Source organism: Antechinus flavipes, chromosome 6, assembly GCF_016432865.1.
Source record: "Antechinus flavipes isolate AdamAnt ecotype Samford, QLD, Australia chromosome 6, AdamAnt_v2, whole genome shotgun sequence".
Lineage (NCBI taxonomy): Eukaryota > Metazoa > Chordata > Mammalia > Dasyuromorphia > Dasyuridae > Antechinus > Antechinus flavipes.
Genome location: NC_067403.1, coordinates 257,905,564 through 257,919,707, shown reverse-complemented (window position 1 = coordinate 257,919,707; position 14,144 = coordinate 257,905,564). Strand labels below are relative to the sequence as shown.

At 48.2% G+C, this 14,144-nt stretch overlaps 1 protein-coding gene across 2 annotated transcripts in view; it reads left to right on the top strand.

The window, feature by feature from the left end:
- CHKA (choline kinase alpha) overlaps positions 1–14,144 on the top strand; it is a 39,647-nt gene that overhangs the window by 20,067 nt on the left and 5,436 nt on the right. The window contains exons 3-8 of one of the 2 annotated variants that reach the window (XM_051964807.1): positions 6,269–6,322; positions 7,163–7,276; positions 8,879–9,012; positions 9,405–9,509; positions 10,634–10,692; positions 11,489–11,576. In XM_051964807.1, the coding sequence (XP_051820767.1) occupies positions 6,269–6,322; positions 7,163–7,276; positions 8,879–9,012; positions 9,405–9,509; positions 10,634–10,692; positions 11,489–11,576 (554 nt within the window). The remainder of the gene's footprint in view (positions 1–6,268; positions 6,323–7,162; positions 7,277–8,878; positions 9,013–9,404; positions 9,510–10,633; positions 10,693–11,488; positions 11,577–14,144) is intronic. The other variant, XM_051964808.1, reaches the window with a different exon arrangement.

Here is a 14,144-nt window from a genome sequence, read left to right as displayed (position 1 = left end):
AGGCAGGCGGTCTTGCCCCATGCCGGGCCAGTCCCTTTGTCCCCCCTGTGTCATTTAAGCGGGTGAACCTTCAGTCCCCGGCCAGACTCCCCCAGTGTTGATGGTTAAGTGTGTGTACGATTGAGGGTTGGCTGACGAGTGGGGGGAGGGGGCCGAGCACCATGTCTCCTCGGTGTTTTGAGATGTCTAATCTCCTTTATTTCCATAGTGGCAATGAAATGACACTAAGGGTTAACTAGCAGAGTCAAGGTAAAACTTTGAGATTGCCCTGAGGGGCGGGTGCACTTTCTGTGCCACAAACATCTGTCTCTTCAGCAACTATTTCTACGTAAGATAAAACCTAAGTAACCTTCTTAACTGTTGTTCTGGAGACTTCTTTGGGGCTGGATCTGTGTGAACGTTTAGGTGGCATGTGCACATGGAGGGGGGTGGGCTAGAGCCAAAGTCGTTCCTTTAAAAAAAAGAGCATAAACAAGATCAACAAGACATTCATGCACTGTTCATTACGTTTTATTTTGTTTGGAAACATTTAGAACATCCCTAGAAAATTAATTGAATACGTTCTAGAATCTAATCACAAAACTGCCTAGAAATGCAACGATTTCAAACTTACTCCTGATGATTCTTAATACAGTTGATGCAGGAGGAAGGCCCCCGCTTTAACAAACGAGACCAACTGGGAAGAGGGAGCGGGACAAAATCTCCCTTAAGTAAAGCAGGGCAGTTTGTGTTCTGACTCCTAGCAATGCCGAGGGCAAGAACAATTTGCCATTCAGAAAGGGCACCACCTAGTTGGTCAAAGAGAATTTGGAAGGAGCCTGTAAAAGTTGTGACTCCCTGTGCTCGCCCGCTTGAATCTCTCCTTTCTGCTCTCGGGAAGGATGAGGAGCAGCCAATTTGGCAAGTTGACCAACCGTCCATCACCAATTTTGGAAGGCACAGACCATCTGTCTCGCTCATTCGGCGGCAGCTCTGTCGATTGATTGCGTTTGCCTCAGAGGAACACTTTGTACCTTCCTCAGGCAGAATTTGGATTCTCTGTTTAAAGCGATTCCTGTGCATGAATGGGAAGATTTGGCCTCGCCATTATGGGCAATCCCCCTGGCATGAATGTCTGTATCCGTACACATCAAGGGCCTCTGAATTGTGGGTTTGAGTCGGGTTTTTTATTTTTTAACAGTAGAATGCTAATATTAGTGCTTGTTTGAGTACTAACTGTAATGAAGTTTAAAGGTTCAAGGCCCAAGGCAGATATGCTTTAATTATTCAAAAAAAGATACTTGGGAGGCGACATTTTTTTTTTTCTTTTTACCGTCCAGCTGGTTTCCCAGGAAACCAATTTCCTTCCCTTCCTCCCTCCTTTCTAATTGAAGATAAATATTTGCTTGTAGTAGCCTATGAACCATTAACTGTAAAGCAGTATGTCCTCTGAAGCAAAGTGACTCCTATTATTTTCCTCCCTTGTAAAACTAGAGCTCTTTAGTTTGGGATCTCACAAATTTTTAAAAACTATCGGTCTCATCCCACTTTGTGAGCACTCCTGTTAATAGATTGTTGTTCTAGACACTACTTCTCAGAAAGTTAATTTGGTTTGTTCATTTCCTTGAGTCCACAAAAATTGGTTTCCTTTGAGTGATGAACATTCTATAACAACATGTCACCATTAACTAGAAATAACTAAATTCAATTTGTTTTCATTGCTAATAGGATCACTGCCTCAGTTACATTTACTTTTGTTCAGTTGCCCAAAAAAAAAAAAAAAAAAAAAAAAGCAAACCGAATCGACCAGGCAGCCCAGTGCCCCTCCACTTGGATGAGAGTCAGGCCGCAGCTGCTTTGATCATCTCAGCCCAAGCCAACTCTCCTCTAAAAACAAGAGTTCCTAGTGCTGTATGTGCCCACCATGTGTCAGTGCCCCCGGATGGTGGCCAGGTCGCTGCCCAGAGTCCTCCCATACCTGCTTTGGTGCCTCCTTCGGGCGGCTCCAGGAGCTCCCGACCATTGTCTAATCTCGACAGTCAGTCTCTTTGTGTTGCTGGTCCTAAATGTTGGGGGGTTTGTCGCATGATGCAAACACAGATGCCTGGTGCCTGGCCGAGCACCTCGGATGGGGACGTGGCTGTGCTGGGTGGCGCGAAGGGGTTGGGGGGGTAATGTACCACTTGAGCTGTATGTGCATGTGTTCTCTGCTGCAGGCTTGCCCATGCGATCGTGCCTAGAGCACTCTGGTTTCCAGGTGACAGACACGATTCACGGTATAGTATATGAGACCTCTGAAGTGGGAGCATTCTCTACAGCTCTAATTTCTTTCTTTTAGTTCTTGGTTTCAAGAAATGCTTTTTTAAAAAGAAAGTTGTAATGCTTGTTTAAGTAGCACCAGCTACATAAGTCTGGGCTGGGTTTGCAGAGCTCGAAAGCAGCTGCCAATCCAGACGGGGGATGCCTGGTCCTTGGGCCGAGGCGAACCAGACACGTGGTTTCTGTTTCCTCAGTAAAGAAGGGTGTTTAATCTCCTAGTCCCCAGTGGGGTCCTCACTTCTCAGGATCAGGTGAAGTAGTGGAGGCTTGGAGGCTTCCCTCCTCCCACACAATTCCAAAATGTAGTCAGCCCCGTCCGTCCCTGTAAATCCAAGTTAGGGACTTGACGCTCTGAGCTCCAACTTCCAAGATTTAACATCAGCCCAGACCCCATAAAGGCCCTCCCCCTCCCCCCAGGCTCTTACTTAGGACGTGACATTTTCAATGTCATTGGGTTTGGGAGGAAGAAAAATGAATTTGAAATTAATTTTCTTAATTGGAGACATTCTGGGGCATCCCAGACAAGGGCTGGAAATCAGTAGGCTGGTTTTTCCCTTGTCACTGCTCCTCGTACCAATTCCTCTGGTGCTTTCACCAAAGGAAACTTTCTTTTGGTGCTTTAAAATTCACTGGGACGTTATCAGAGGAGTCTTGGGAAGCAGGGGCACAGCTACTCAAGTTCAATGGAGTTCCCTGGCCAGAATTCGGTGATAACCGAACAGGGCGATTATTAGACATTTGGAAGATTTTCATCTTAAGAAATAAGGGCGACTTGCCACGCCCAGAACCCTTGAGCCTTTTCTTCTCGGTTCCTTTAGTAACCAAGCACCATTCTCCTGCTTCGGCCGCTGCCAAGGAAACTCATTTATTTGGTCCTGGAACTCAGGCTGACCCTTGGACATGCATGACCTTGACTTTCCCAGCTCTCAGTTTCCTCTTCTGGGAAATGAGGAAGTTAGCTGCCTGCTGAGTTCCCTGTAGTCCCGTCTCCTAGGAGTTGGCTGTGGACTGGCAGCCCCAGCTTCTGTGCGCCCCTTCTGTTTAGCTTTGCATGGACAGAATAGCGACATAAACCAGCTCCAGCCACCATTATGCTTCTTAACGTTTTATTTCCATAGCCATTCGCATTTATTGATGAGCTTTTTTTGACACTACAGCTACTTTCCCACAAATGCTCAGATGGATTCCTTTGGGAATAAATAAGCTTGCCATTTTTTCTGGACTGGGCGCTGCCATGAAAGATAGTTTTAACAACAAAGCCAAGGCTTGTTGGTCAAATGCTTACCCATCTTGGAAAGTCAGTTGTGTCCCATGAGTAGAATTTCAAGGATCCCCCGGTTCTTCAGCTCTTGTTTATTAAAGAGAGAGAGAGAACTGGTGGGGGTCTCTCCGTCCTCGCCAGAGCAGATTTCCCGCTGTCTGTCCTCGGCTCAGGACCCGGCCCACTTCCCCCCACGTGACGTAGAGAAGCCTCGTCTTCTGTACTGAGGAAACAGACCAGACCCGGGCTGCCTTCCTGGTGGTGCTGCTCTTTCAGACCATCTCCCATTCGGTGGCGGGGGGAGGAGGAGGGAGAGAAGGGAGGACGGCAGATTCCTTTGGAAAGGAGCTGACCGTCAAAGGGATGTGGCCTTCACAGAGCAGTGGTGGGGCCTTTGTGGGCCTTCAGGCCTGGAGAAAACGAAGCAATTTGTAACTTTGGATGGAATAACTTTCTTGCAGGAGCACCATTAGGTAAGGCAAAGGGGCTTCTTCCATTGGCAGAGTAACCCTTTAACTGTGTCACCCCCGAGAAGATACAGCTCTTGTTATAACAGTGAGGTAATGACCGTAGCTCTGTTTAGAATTTGTACGCAGGTCAAATCCCGTTACAACACCTTGGAGGCAGAGAGGCCGAGAGCTCTTGGCTTAGCTTTTCTGGAGGGGGAGGGGGTGGCCCTGGAGGGAGGGGCATGGAGCAGGGTGCACCCCCCAGGTGCTCTTGGGCAGAGGCTCGAGGTCACTCGACTCGAGGGTCCCGAGCACTCGCCCAGCTGCTTGGCCTGACTTGGAAGCGTTGCCCTAGCTCCCCTAGCACCTTCCCCTGCCTCCCATCCCCTACAGGGGTGCCCGACGCCAGAGCCTGGCGCCGTGGAAGCTGCCCGGGCCGTGCCTTCTAAAAGCAGAATCTAGCTGGAGGGGAGAGGTTTCCTTGTGGGACGTTTGGAGTCGAGTTCTAAGGTAGTAGACGCTAGCTAACATTTATAATGTTTCTTTAAGGTTTGCAAAATGTTTTACACACATTCTAACTTGACCCTCACAACAACTCTGTGAGGTAGGTGCTCTTTTTATCCCCCTTTAACAGGTGAGAACTGAGTCCAAGAGAGGTTGATTGGCTTGCTCAGGGTAACATGCCCATTAGTAAGTGCCAAGAGGGAGTTGAACTCAGGGTTTCCTGACCCCCAAGTCCAGCACTCTCCATTGCATCGCGCTGCCTCCCACCAGAGCAGTGAGAGAGCTAGAGGGCGGATCCCATTGACTTCACGGAGAGGGATCATTTGAGGATGAGCGCGAGGACAAGAAATAGGTTTCCCCCAACCTTGAGTTGTAAGGCTTTCCTTGTAACGGGATTTGACCTATAGCCCCTTGGCTCAAAGGAGAATAAATTTCGTGAAATTGCCCCATTTGTCCCTTAGTCCAGCAGCTCAGCTGGGTTTCACTCAGTGTAAACTTAGGAAGGGAGGGGTGAGTCTGTGCAGTTGGACCTTGAGGATCCCTTCCTCATGAGGGGGAAGCAGTGGGAGCTTCCAGTTTGTATTCTTGCATCTTGGGGGCCCTTAGCTCTCCCTAAGAATCAGCCCCATGATGTTGCCAGAGATGCTGGCGAGGCTTACCTGGCCTTCGCTTTTTCCAGTCACACGTCCACCTCGGGCACAGGGGTTTTTGTTAAAGCTGGGGGACCAGAAGGTGTGCTGCTCCTGAGACTCCCCCAATCCTGTGCCTTTTTTGAAATTTAGGAAAAAAGAGGCTTCCCTTATGGGCTTCTTTGTGTTTGTTCTCTAGCAGTCTAGAACAAACCGTCCTTGGGGAAGCGCTCTCTGAAGGTCAAGGCTGCTGCCGTGACAATGACCTTGTGGACTTCTTTCTTCCCCATCCCTTTCTTAAAGTTGGCAGAGCCCAGGGGATGGATTGGGCAGGGACCATGGTGGTGCATTTTAAAAAGCTTCTCCGGGGCTTTTAATGCAATCTTTGTTCAGTAGCCTATTGACAGGCATAGAATTTATTCCTCTTTACCAGTAGTTTGAAGTTTCATGGAGGGAAGGGATAGAAGAGGACCTAATTAGGGGGGAACCTAACTAGCTGAGAGATTTCACTTCAGTTCTCACCGCCCCGTCTGTGACGGAGGACAAAGGAGGTGACTACTGGAGTGACTGCTTTGAAAAGTCAATGACCAGCTAGCGGAGCCAGAAGCGTTCCCGCCCGTGCCTGGGGAGAGCTCGCTCGGCAGCTTCCTACCTTTCAGCTCCGGCACGGCCAGGCTTAGGGCCCCCCGAAGCCTTAGCTGACCTTGGACAAGGGAAGAGCGCCCCCCCCTCCCCCCACAGTAGGTTGTTGAAGGCTAGACTTGACAGTTGATTTGGACGCTCACCCCTCCAGCCCTTAGAAATTCTGCCTGGAAGATGGAAGCATTCCAGTTACTTTCCTCGAGCAATGAAATTGTTCCTAGGCGCAAGGTGAAGATGCTATTTGGACTCATGGCTCAGTCTTCTTTTTTTAAAAGATAATTTGGAGCCATTTGTAAGATGTTGGTGCTTATTTATGGTGGATTTTGGTGGCGTAGGGTAGGCTGATGCTGGTCAGATCTGACCTGTTAAGAGGCTAGCTCTTCTAGTTCTGTGATTTGGTTTTGTCTTAATTGTGATGGCTGCAAGTTGAGTCTGCGTTCGCTTTCACCGTCTCACTGGAAGTGTTTGCTTTTTCTCATTCATAGAGGTCCTGTAACAAAGAAGGCGCCGGACAGGCATTGACCGAGAACCCGGGCCAAGTGAGTGATCATGGGAGGGCTGGGCTGGGGAGGGAGAAATCAAGCTGTGCTTGGAGAAGGTCCTCTCTGTCCTGGGCATATAGAGCCTTCTCACCTGGAGTCAGATCGGAGTGTGGAAGGTGCCGGGCTTAGGCTTTGGGATGGGAGGGAGAGGGCAGGCAGTGTTTGAGCCAACTGACAGATGGAACGAGGCTGCTAGGCTGCAGTTCAGCCGCTGGATGAGAAGACACATTTTAAAACCTAGAATTGGGGACCAGTACAAAACGTAGGGTAGCAGTTAGGTTGGAAAGCATTTTGCATGACCGTCTGAGACAGCAGTTGAGAGAGCTTGGGGATCGTGGGCAAGCGAGGCAAGAGGGGAGCAGCCTCCAGGGCCAGGGGCTGCCTTGTCTGCCCTCATCTGAAGTGGCCAGGACACTTTGATGAGCTGGAGGGTCTAGAGCTGGGCAGCCAGCTTGGGAGAGAGCCTTCAGGACTGCTGGACTGAAAGACCCTTCTCGGTAGCCCCAGAGGCTGTGGCCATCGTGCTCCTCGTTCTTTCCTCCTGAGCACTACCTTCTAGCTTGAGAATTCCCATCTGGAAGAAAAACACATCAGGTGGGGACGGGAGTTAGGAGGGAAGTTAAGAGGCAGCCGTCTCGTCCGGCCGCTGCAAGACCTTCAGATGAGATGGGCAGGGGAAGCTCACCAGGCCTTGGCCTCCCTCCATCCAGAGGAATGGTTAGGGGTCAGAGGTACAGGTAAAACAGTCTGTCACAGGGGCCAGGTCCACAGGAAGGGCGCTTGGGGTCATTTCTAGAACAGGGAGAGGTGACCGCTCGTGACTTTGTGTCTTTGCAGGGTGCCGAGGCCATGGTGTTGGAAAGCGTTATGTTTGCCATCCTTGCCGAGAGGTCCCTCGGCCCAAAGCTATATGGAATCTTCCCACAAGGCCGTCTGGAGCAGTTCATCCCTGTAAGACTCCTGCCTTTTCTGCCCAAAGCGGGTCTGATTTTAAGCTTTGCTCGATTCAGAAAGGCCCCTGGATCGGGCCCTTTGGGGAAGATGGCTGTTGCTAAGTCCAGTGAGGATTCCCTGACTTAATTGAGTGTTTAAAAGAAAATTTTGAAGGTCAGGTAGACTGAAGTAGCAGCAGCAGTCAGGGGGCATTTTCTTTTGCAAGTATCCCGTCCTACAAAGACGGCCAGAACAGAAAGGATCTCTCTGCCCTTGTAAGAAAGGCAGTTCCCTCTCTGGTATACTCTGCCAGCTGTTGGCCCCTTTGCTCTCTATCCACTCTGGGACCGGCCCCCTGGTGGTGAGCCTCTCACACCTGTGGCTCTTGAGTGGAACTTGGGAATTATAGGGTCTCTGTTGGAAGGGACCTGGGTGGCGGGCTGCTTCCTCGCGGACTCCATTCTGCTTTGGTGTAGCCAGAGACATGGTCAGCGACCCAGAGCGTCCAGAAGTCTCTGGGGAGGAGCGCGGCTGTTGTCATCTACCGCTAGACTTTTATTTCATAAGATGCTTCTTGGTGACATCTTCTAAGGGGACAGACTCTTGTCTGCCCCAAAGCCTTTCTCTTTCAAGTCTGAGCTGCCTGGGCTGGGGGTGGGGAGGGGATTATTCCTTACAAGTGTCTCCCAGGTTTCCCATCGTTTCTCTGCATCGCACCTAGCTTCTCCCGATCGGTCAGCATCCAGTCCTGAAGAGCAAGATGATTGTTTGTGGTCACATGGTTAGGCTTAGGTGGGAGATAAATCAAGATCTGCCAGAGCAGGGGCTACAGGTCACTGCCTGCATGTCCCATTCAGGGGTGCTGAAATGACCAAATGACTTTGGGTGAATGTGATCGAGAGGCTTGATTTTTAACTGGGATGGAGTTGGGGCTCTTGCTTTCTGCCTTTTCCCAGGTCATGTGAATCTTGCCCTGACCCCCAAGAAAGGGAGCTGCTTTCATAGGGCCAGGAATTCCTGAGATGCTTCTACAAGTTCACCTTGGTCTTAGATGTTGTGTCTCAGTTTCCTCATCTGTAAAATGGGAATCATAAGTAGTGCCCACCTCTCAAGGTGGTTGTGAGGATCCCCTGAGAAACTGTTTTGGCACACAGTAGGGCGCTTCGTGCTTACTTTGTTCCTTCTTGAGCGGAGAACCAGACCGGATACTTTAATGGGACAAATGAACTGTTTACTTTGATGGTGATTAAACCTACAATGGGAAATAGTAGCTGGGACAAGTACTTGGAATCTTGGGCTGCATTAATATCTTAGCTGGAGCAAGAGACTTGGCCAGACTTTCCTGGCCAGACCAGCCCTGGAGCATCATGGTCAGCTTGACCAAGCAAAGGTGATAAGCATGGTGTAGAGGCCCCGGAGAGGTCGTTTTGAGGGTGAGGAGATGAGAGAATTGTCTTCAAATGGAGGGTGATCAGAGAAGGGCAGGTCATACGCATTGTGACTTGGTGTAGGGATAGGGGAGGTCCAGAGCCTGCGCTGGGTGAGGGAGGCAGGCCCTGTGCCCCCCAGAGAAGGTACGAAGGAGATGTGACTCGTGTTTTTGTTTATTTTTCCTCTTAGAGTCGCCGTTTAGACACTGAGGAGTTAAGTTTGCCAGATATCTCTGCAGAAATAGCTGAGAAAATGGCCACGTTTCATGGTATGAAGATGCCGTTCAATAAAGAACCCAAGTGGCTTTTTGGAACCATGGAGAAGTAAGTGGTGGGAGCGGTCTGGCCGCTGTTGCGTCGTCCACGAGGGATGCTTCTTCCTCGCAGTGTCAGTGGTGGTGTAGCTTGGCAGATCCCGCCGCCTCCGATGGGAGACGCGGCGAGCCGCCCCTGCTCTCTCTGCTCTCCTGTACAGAAAGGGTTCCGCCCCTGCCACTTCTAAGTTCCGAGAAATGCCATTAAACAGATTTCTGGCTAACAGGGTAGGGTCATCCCCCCCCAGTCATCCCTGGCTTGGATTGGATGGTGGAGGGTTCTCGCCTAAGAACGTAGGATTGAATTTATGAGCTTAGATTAGGTTCATCAGACTGTGTGTAGAACAATCACAAAAGGGTGAAATCAATTGTCTAAGCTTCCTTTTTCTTTTTTTCACAAAGATATTTAAATCAAGTTCTGAGAATTAAATTTACCAGAGAATCCAGAGTTAAAAAACTAAACAAACTCCTCAGTTATAATCTGCCTTTGGAAATGGAAAATCTCAGGTGAGTTTTCCTTTTATTTTTTGATCCTATGAATTAAGTCTTTCTAAAAGATTTAAGTTTTCTCCCTGTCACCATAGCCACCTCATAATTGACTAAACAATGTAGAGCTGTAAGATCCATTGTTTGCTTTGGAAAAGGCCCTGGGCTCCCATCAGGAGAACACGAGGCCGCCTTAGAACCTCTTTCAATTCGGTGTCCCCGCTTGAGGGTCAAGAACCTTCTGGCCGGAAGGAGAGCCGGTGCAGAGAATAGCACTGAGGCGCGGTGCTCTGGCCCGAGGCCTGGTCGAGTCTCCCCAAAGAGAGAAGCGTTTGGCCTCCCGGACCTCGGGTGAAGACCCAGGCAGGAACGGGACCTCTCATCTCACCACAGCCTGGATGGATGCTCACGCCGCTTGTGTGGCAGCGCCTGGGGCAGGCGGGATCAGTGGGTGGGGAGCTGGGCCCGGGCTGAATGAGGAAGATGAAGTGGACTCGATCCTACGACTGGAAGGCGAGGACATGGTCGCTTGCCAAGAGGGAAAAATGGCAGGAGGAGAGCCAGAGTGGGCTCCGTTGGTACAGCCCCATTGCCCCATCAGAGACGAGGACGACATCTCTCCCCTCGTGGCCAACCGTTGGGAGGGCTGTCATTGGATGGAACTCGCACTCAGACACCTGCCGTAACCGTATTGGACAACCAACATACACTTAATGGAGCATTGCTGGTATTTTAAGGAGTAAAGGGGAGCACCTGGAAAAGGATCCTCCAAAAGCTTACGGGGCCAATGAATGTGGCCTGGGCAACTCTCTGTGGTGCCCGAGACACTTTTTCCTCCAAGTTGTCTGAGAGGCCGTGGATGCTCTTCGGAGGAGGTCACTTTTAGGAGCCAGCCAGATGATGGAAGAGCCGCTGGGCAGCTTGTGGGCAAGGGAAGCTGAGGAGCCCCAGGGCCGGGCCTCCCTCGGGACCTGGCCGCTCGGCCCTGCTTGTGGTGGGGGAGGAGGAGACTCATCTCTTGTCTGCACAGGTGGGGTGCGGGCCACTCGGCTGGCCCCGCCCTTCCCGGCCTCGAGCTTCTGAAGACAGGTGCCTGCTGTGCCCGAGTATGTTTGTGTGACACTGAAAAACTTGTCCTTTTCTAGGTCTCTGCTGGAATCCACTCCGTCTCCAGTGGTGTTTTGCCATAATGACTGCCAGGAAGGTAGGAGGCCCTTATGCAGCTCGGTGCCCGAGGCGGGCAGGGCTTAAACCCACCCTGGGTGTGAGTGATGGAGGCGGGGGGGCTTTTAGAAGTGTCTGTCTCTGAGTCCTGAGAGTAGTGCCCAACCCTTAACTGACAGAGAACCACTCTTCATGTATTTAAATAGAGAGGTAAAAGCAGCTGGGGCCAGCACAGGGCACTGGACCCTCCTCACTCACTAGATGTCACGTCACCTGTTTGCCTCAGTTTCCTCTAAATGGCTAGAAGGACTGGTGTGAAGATCAAATGAGGATGCATGTTTAGGGTGCTCAGCACGGTCCTTGTACATAGTGGTGCTTAATACACATTTGATCCCTTCCTCCAGTAACCTTGCTACAGAACACGGTGGTTTCTCGGTGCTCTTGGTCCCCTGAGTGTCCAGGGCTTAGGGCCACACTTGCCAGTCCAGGATCAGGGCAGCCTTTGGCCCGAAGCCTTCAGTTATATCGGCCCCCAGTTGGGAACCCCACCTGGGTGACTGGGGGGAATGGCAGACGAGGCTAGGCTTGGGGTTTGGTTTGGGCTCTCATCTCTTCCTGTCCAGGGGCACTAGAGGCAGCCTAGAGTGATGACATTGGCGGGCTGCTATCAAGATGTTGCTTTAAGGTTAGAGTGGAAGGAAGAGTTGGGTCATTAATGAAGCTCCCTCCTCATATTCCTGGGGAGGAGGAAGAGGCTGCGCCACCCCGTGTGCACCTGCTGGGGCACCCTCTCCTGAAGGGGCCACGTCCTCAATAAAGGGCCAACTCTCTTACAGGGAACATCCTCTTTCTGGAAGGCAGAGAGAACTGGGAAAAACAGAAGCTGATGCTCATCGACTTTGAATACAGCAGTTACAATTACAGGTAAGGGGTCCAGTGGCTTGGGGGCTGCTGCGGGGGCTGTCTGATGTTATGTTTTGAAATTGCTCCTGGGGAATAGCTGCCCTTGTGGAATGGGAAGCCGGCACTGCTTCTCCAGGGGTGGGCACGCAGAGCCGAGAAGTCACAGCGCAGGAGCCTGGTGAGGAAGGACAGGCAGAGGGAACAGCTATTGGTGAACATCCTTCTTTTGTATGACATTCAAAGTGATTTTGAAGATAATGGGACAGAGGAGAAAAGTGAAATTGAATCCATTTCAGGAAAAGGAAGGGACTATTTCCTTACAATACTAAGAAAATTTGACAATTCCTTAGGGGGAGAAAAGAACTAGATTAGATTATCTAATGCCATAGATTATAATAAGTTTCAGCTGAGTCAGAAATGCACTATTAAAAAGGCATGTTGTTTTTTCAGATGTGAGATTAGTAGGTAATCTCTTTCACAGATAGAGGTAGAATTTTTAACCAATTATGAACTTCAAAGCAAATTAGACAAAATTGGTGAACTTATTATAAAAGGGGGAGGAAATTAGCACAAGTAATGAACCCCAATAAGAAGGAAAGATAATGACAGGGAATATATTTACAACCAAGATTTCCAAAAATATCCAAAATTGGACATTTATGTATCATTTTCTTATTTATTTTTATTTTTACATATAAAAACATTATTTTTTATGTGTGCACATTCATTTTTTACATATAAATCATGTAGAGAGAGAAAAAAACATTGTGGGGAGATGGAGAAGTGAACATAGCATGTGTTGATTTATATTCAGTCTCTGTAGTTCGACCGCTGGCTGCAGATGGCGTTGTCCATCCAAAGTCTATTGGAATTGCCCTAGATCACGGAACTGCTGAGAAGAACTGAGCCTTTCATAGTTAATCATCACACGTTCTTGCTGTCACTGTGTCCAGTGTATTCCTGGTTCTGCTTGTTTCTCTCGGCATCAGTTTGTGTAAATCTTTCCAGGCTTTTCTATAATCAGCTTGTTCATCATTTTTATAGAACAGTAATATTCCATAACATTCATATCCCATAATTCATTCAGCTATTCCCCAAATGACGGGCAGCCACTCAGTTTCCAGTTTCTGGCCCCTACACAAAGGGCTGCCACAAACATTTTTGCATATGTGGGTCCCTTTCCCTCCTTTAAGAATTCTTCTGAATTCAATTCTCCCTGTGCAACAAGAAAACTGTTCGGTTCTGCACACATATATTGTATCTAGGATATACTGTAACCTATTCAACATGTAAAGGATTGCTTGCCATCTGGGGGAAGGGGTGGAGGGAGGGAGGGGAAAAATCGGAACAGAAGTGAGTGCAAGGGATAATGCTGTAAAAAATTATTCTGGCATGGGTTCTGTCAATAAAAAGTTATTAAAAATAAAAAACAAAATAAAAAAAATAAATGGGTCAAAAAGGATGATTTCAGAAAGGCCTGGAGAGACTTACACGAACTGATGCTGAGTGAAAGGAGCAGGGCCAGGAGATCATTAGGTACTTCAACAACAATACAATATGATGATCAATTCTGATAAACCTGGCCATCTTCAGCAATGAGATGAACCAAATCAGTTCCAATAGAGCAGTAATGAACTAAACCAGCGACACCCAGTGAAAGAACTCTGGGAGATGACTAAGAACCATTACATTGAATTCCCAATCCCTATGTTTTTGCCCGCCTGCATTTCTTGATTTCCTTGACAGGTTAATTGTACAATATTTCAGAGTCCGATTCTTTTTGTACAGCAAAATAACGGTTTGGTCATGTATACTTATTTTGTATTTAATTTATACTTTAATATATTTAACATCTACTGATCATCCTGCCATCTAGGAGAGGGGATGGGGGAAATGAGGGGGAAAACTGGAACAAAAGGTTTGGCAATTGTCAGTGCTATAAAATTATCCATGCATATAACTTGTAAATAAAAAGTTATTTTAAAAAAAAAATTGCCCAGATGACCATGGGCAATAATTATTATTTTTATAAATTTAACTCAGATTTCTATTTTAGAAATGAAATTTTTATCAGACATTTTTAAAAGATTTTTTCCAGTTCCCAGCTTTTCTTTTAATTTTAAAACATTTTTAAAATTTTATGCAATAAAAATTATGCACTTTACCTGAAGGAAAAAAAAAAAAAAAGATCTCTTGGGGATACAGACCCAGTAATGGCACTGCTGGATCAAGGGGTATGCAGAGTTTGATAGTCCTTTGGGCATAGTCTCTAGTTGCTCTCCAGAATAGCTGGATCATTTCACAACTCCACCAACAGTATATCAGTATCCCCGGTTTCCCACATCTCCTCCAACATTCGTCATTATCTTTTTCTGTCATCTTAGCCAATCTGAGAGGTGGGAGGTGGTTCCTCAGACTTGTTCCAATATGCATTTCTATAAATCAGGGATTTAGAGCATTTTTTTATAAGACTTTATATAACTTTGTTTTTTTTACTTTGAAAATTGTAGATATGTCATTTTCTAATAAAAAGGTGGTCAGAGGGGTATGAATAGCATTTTTAACATAAAATCCAATCAGTAACTATAT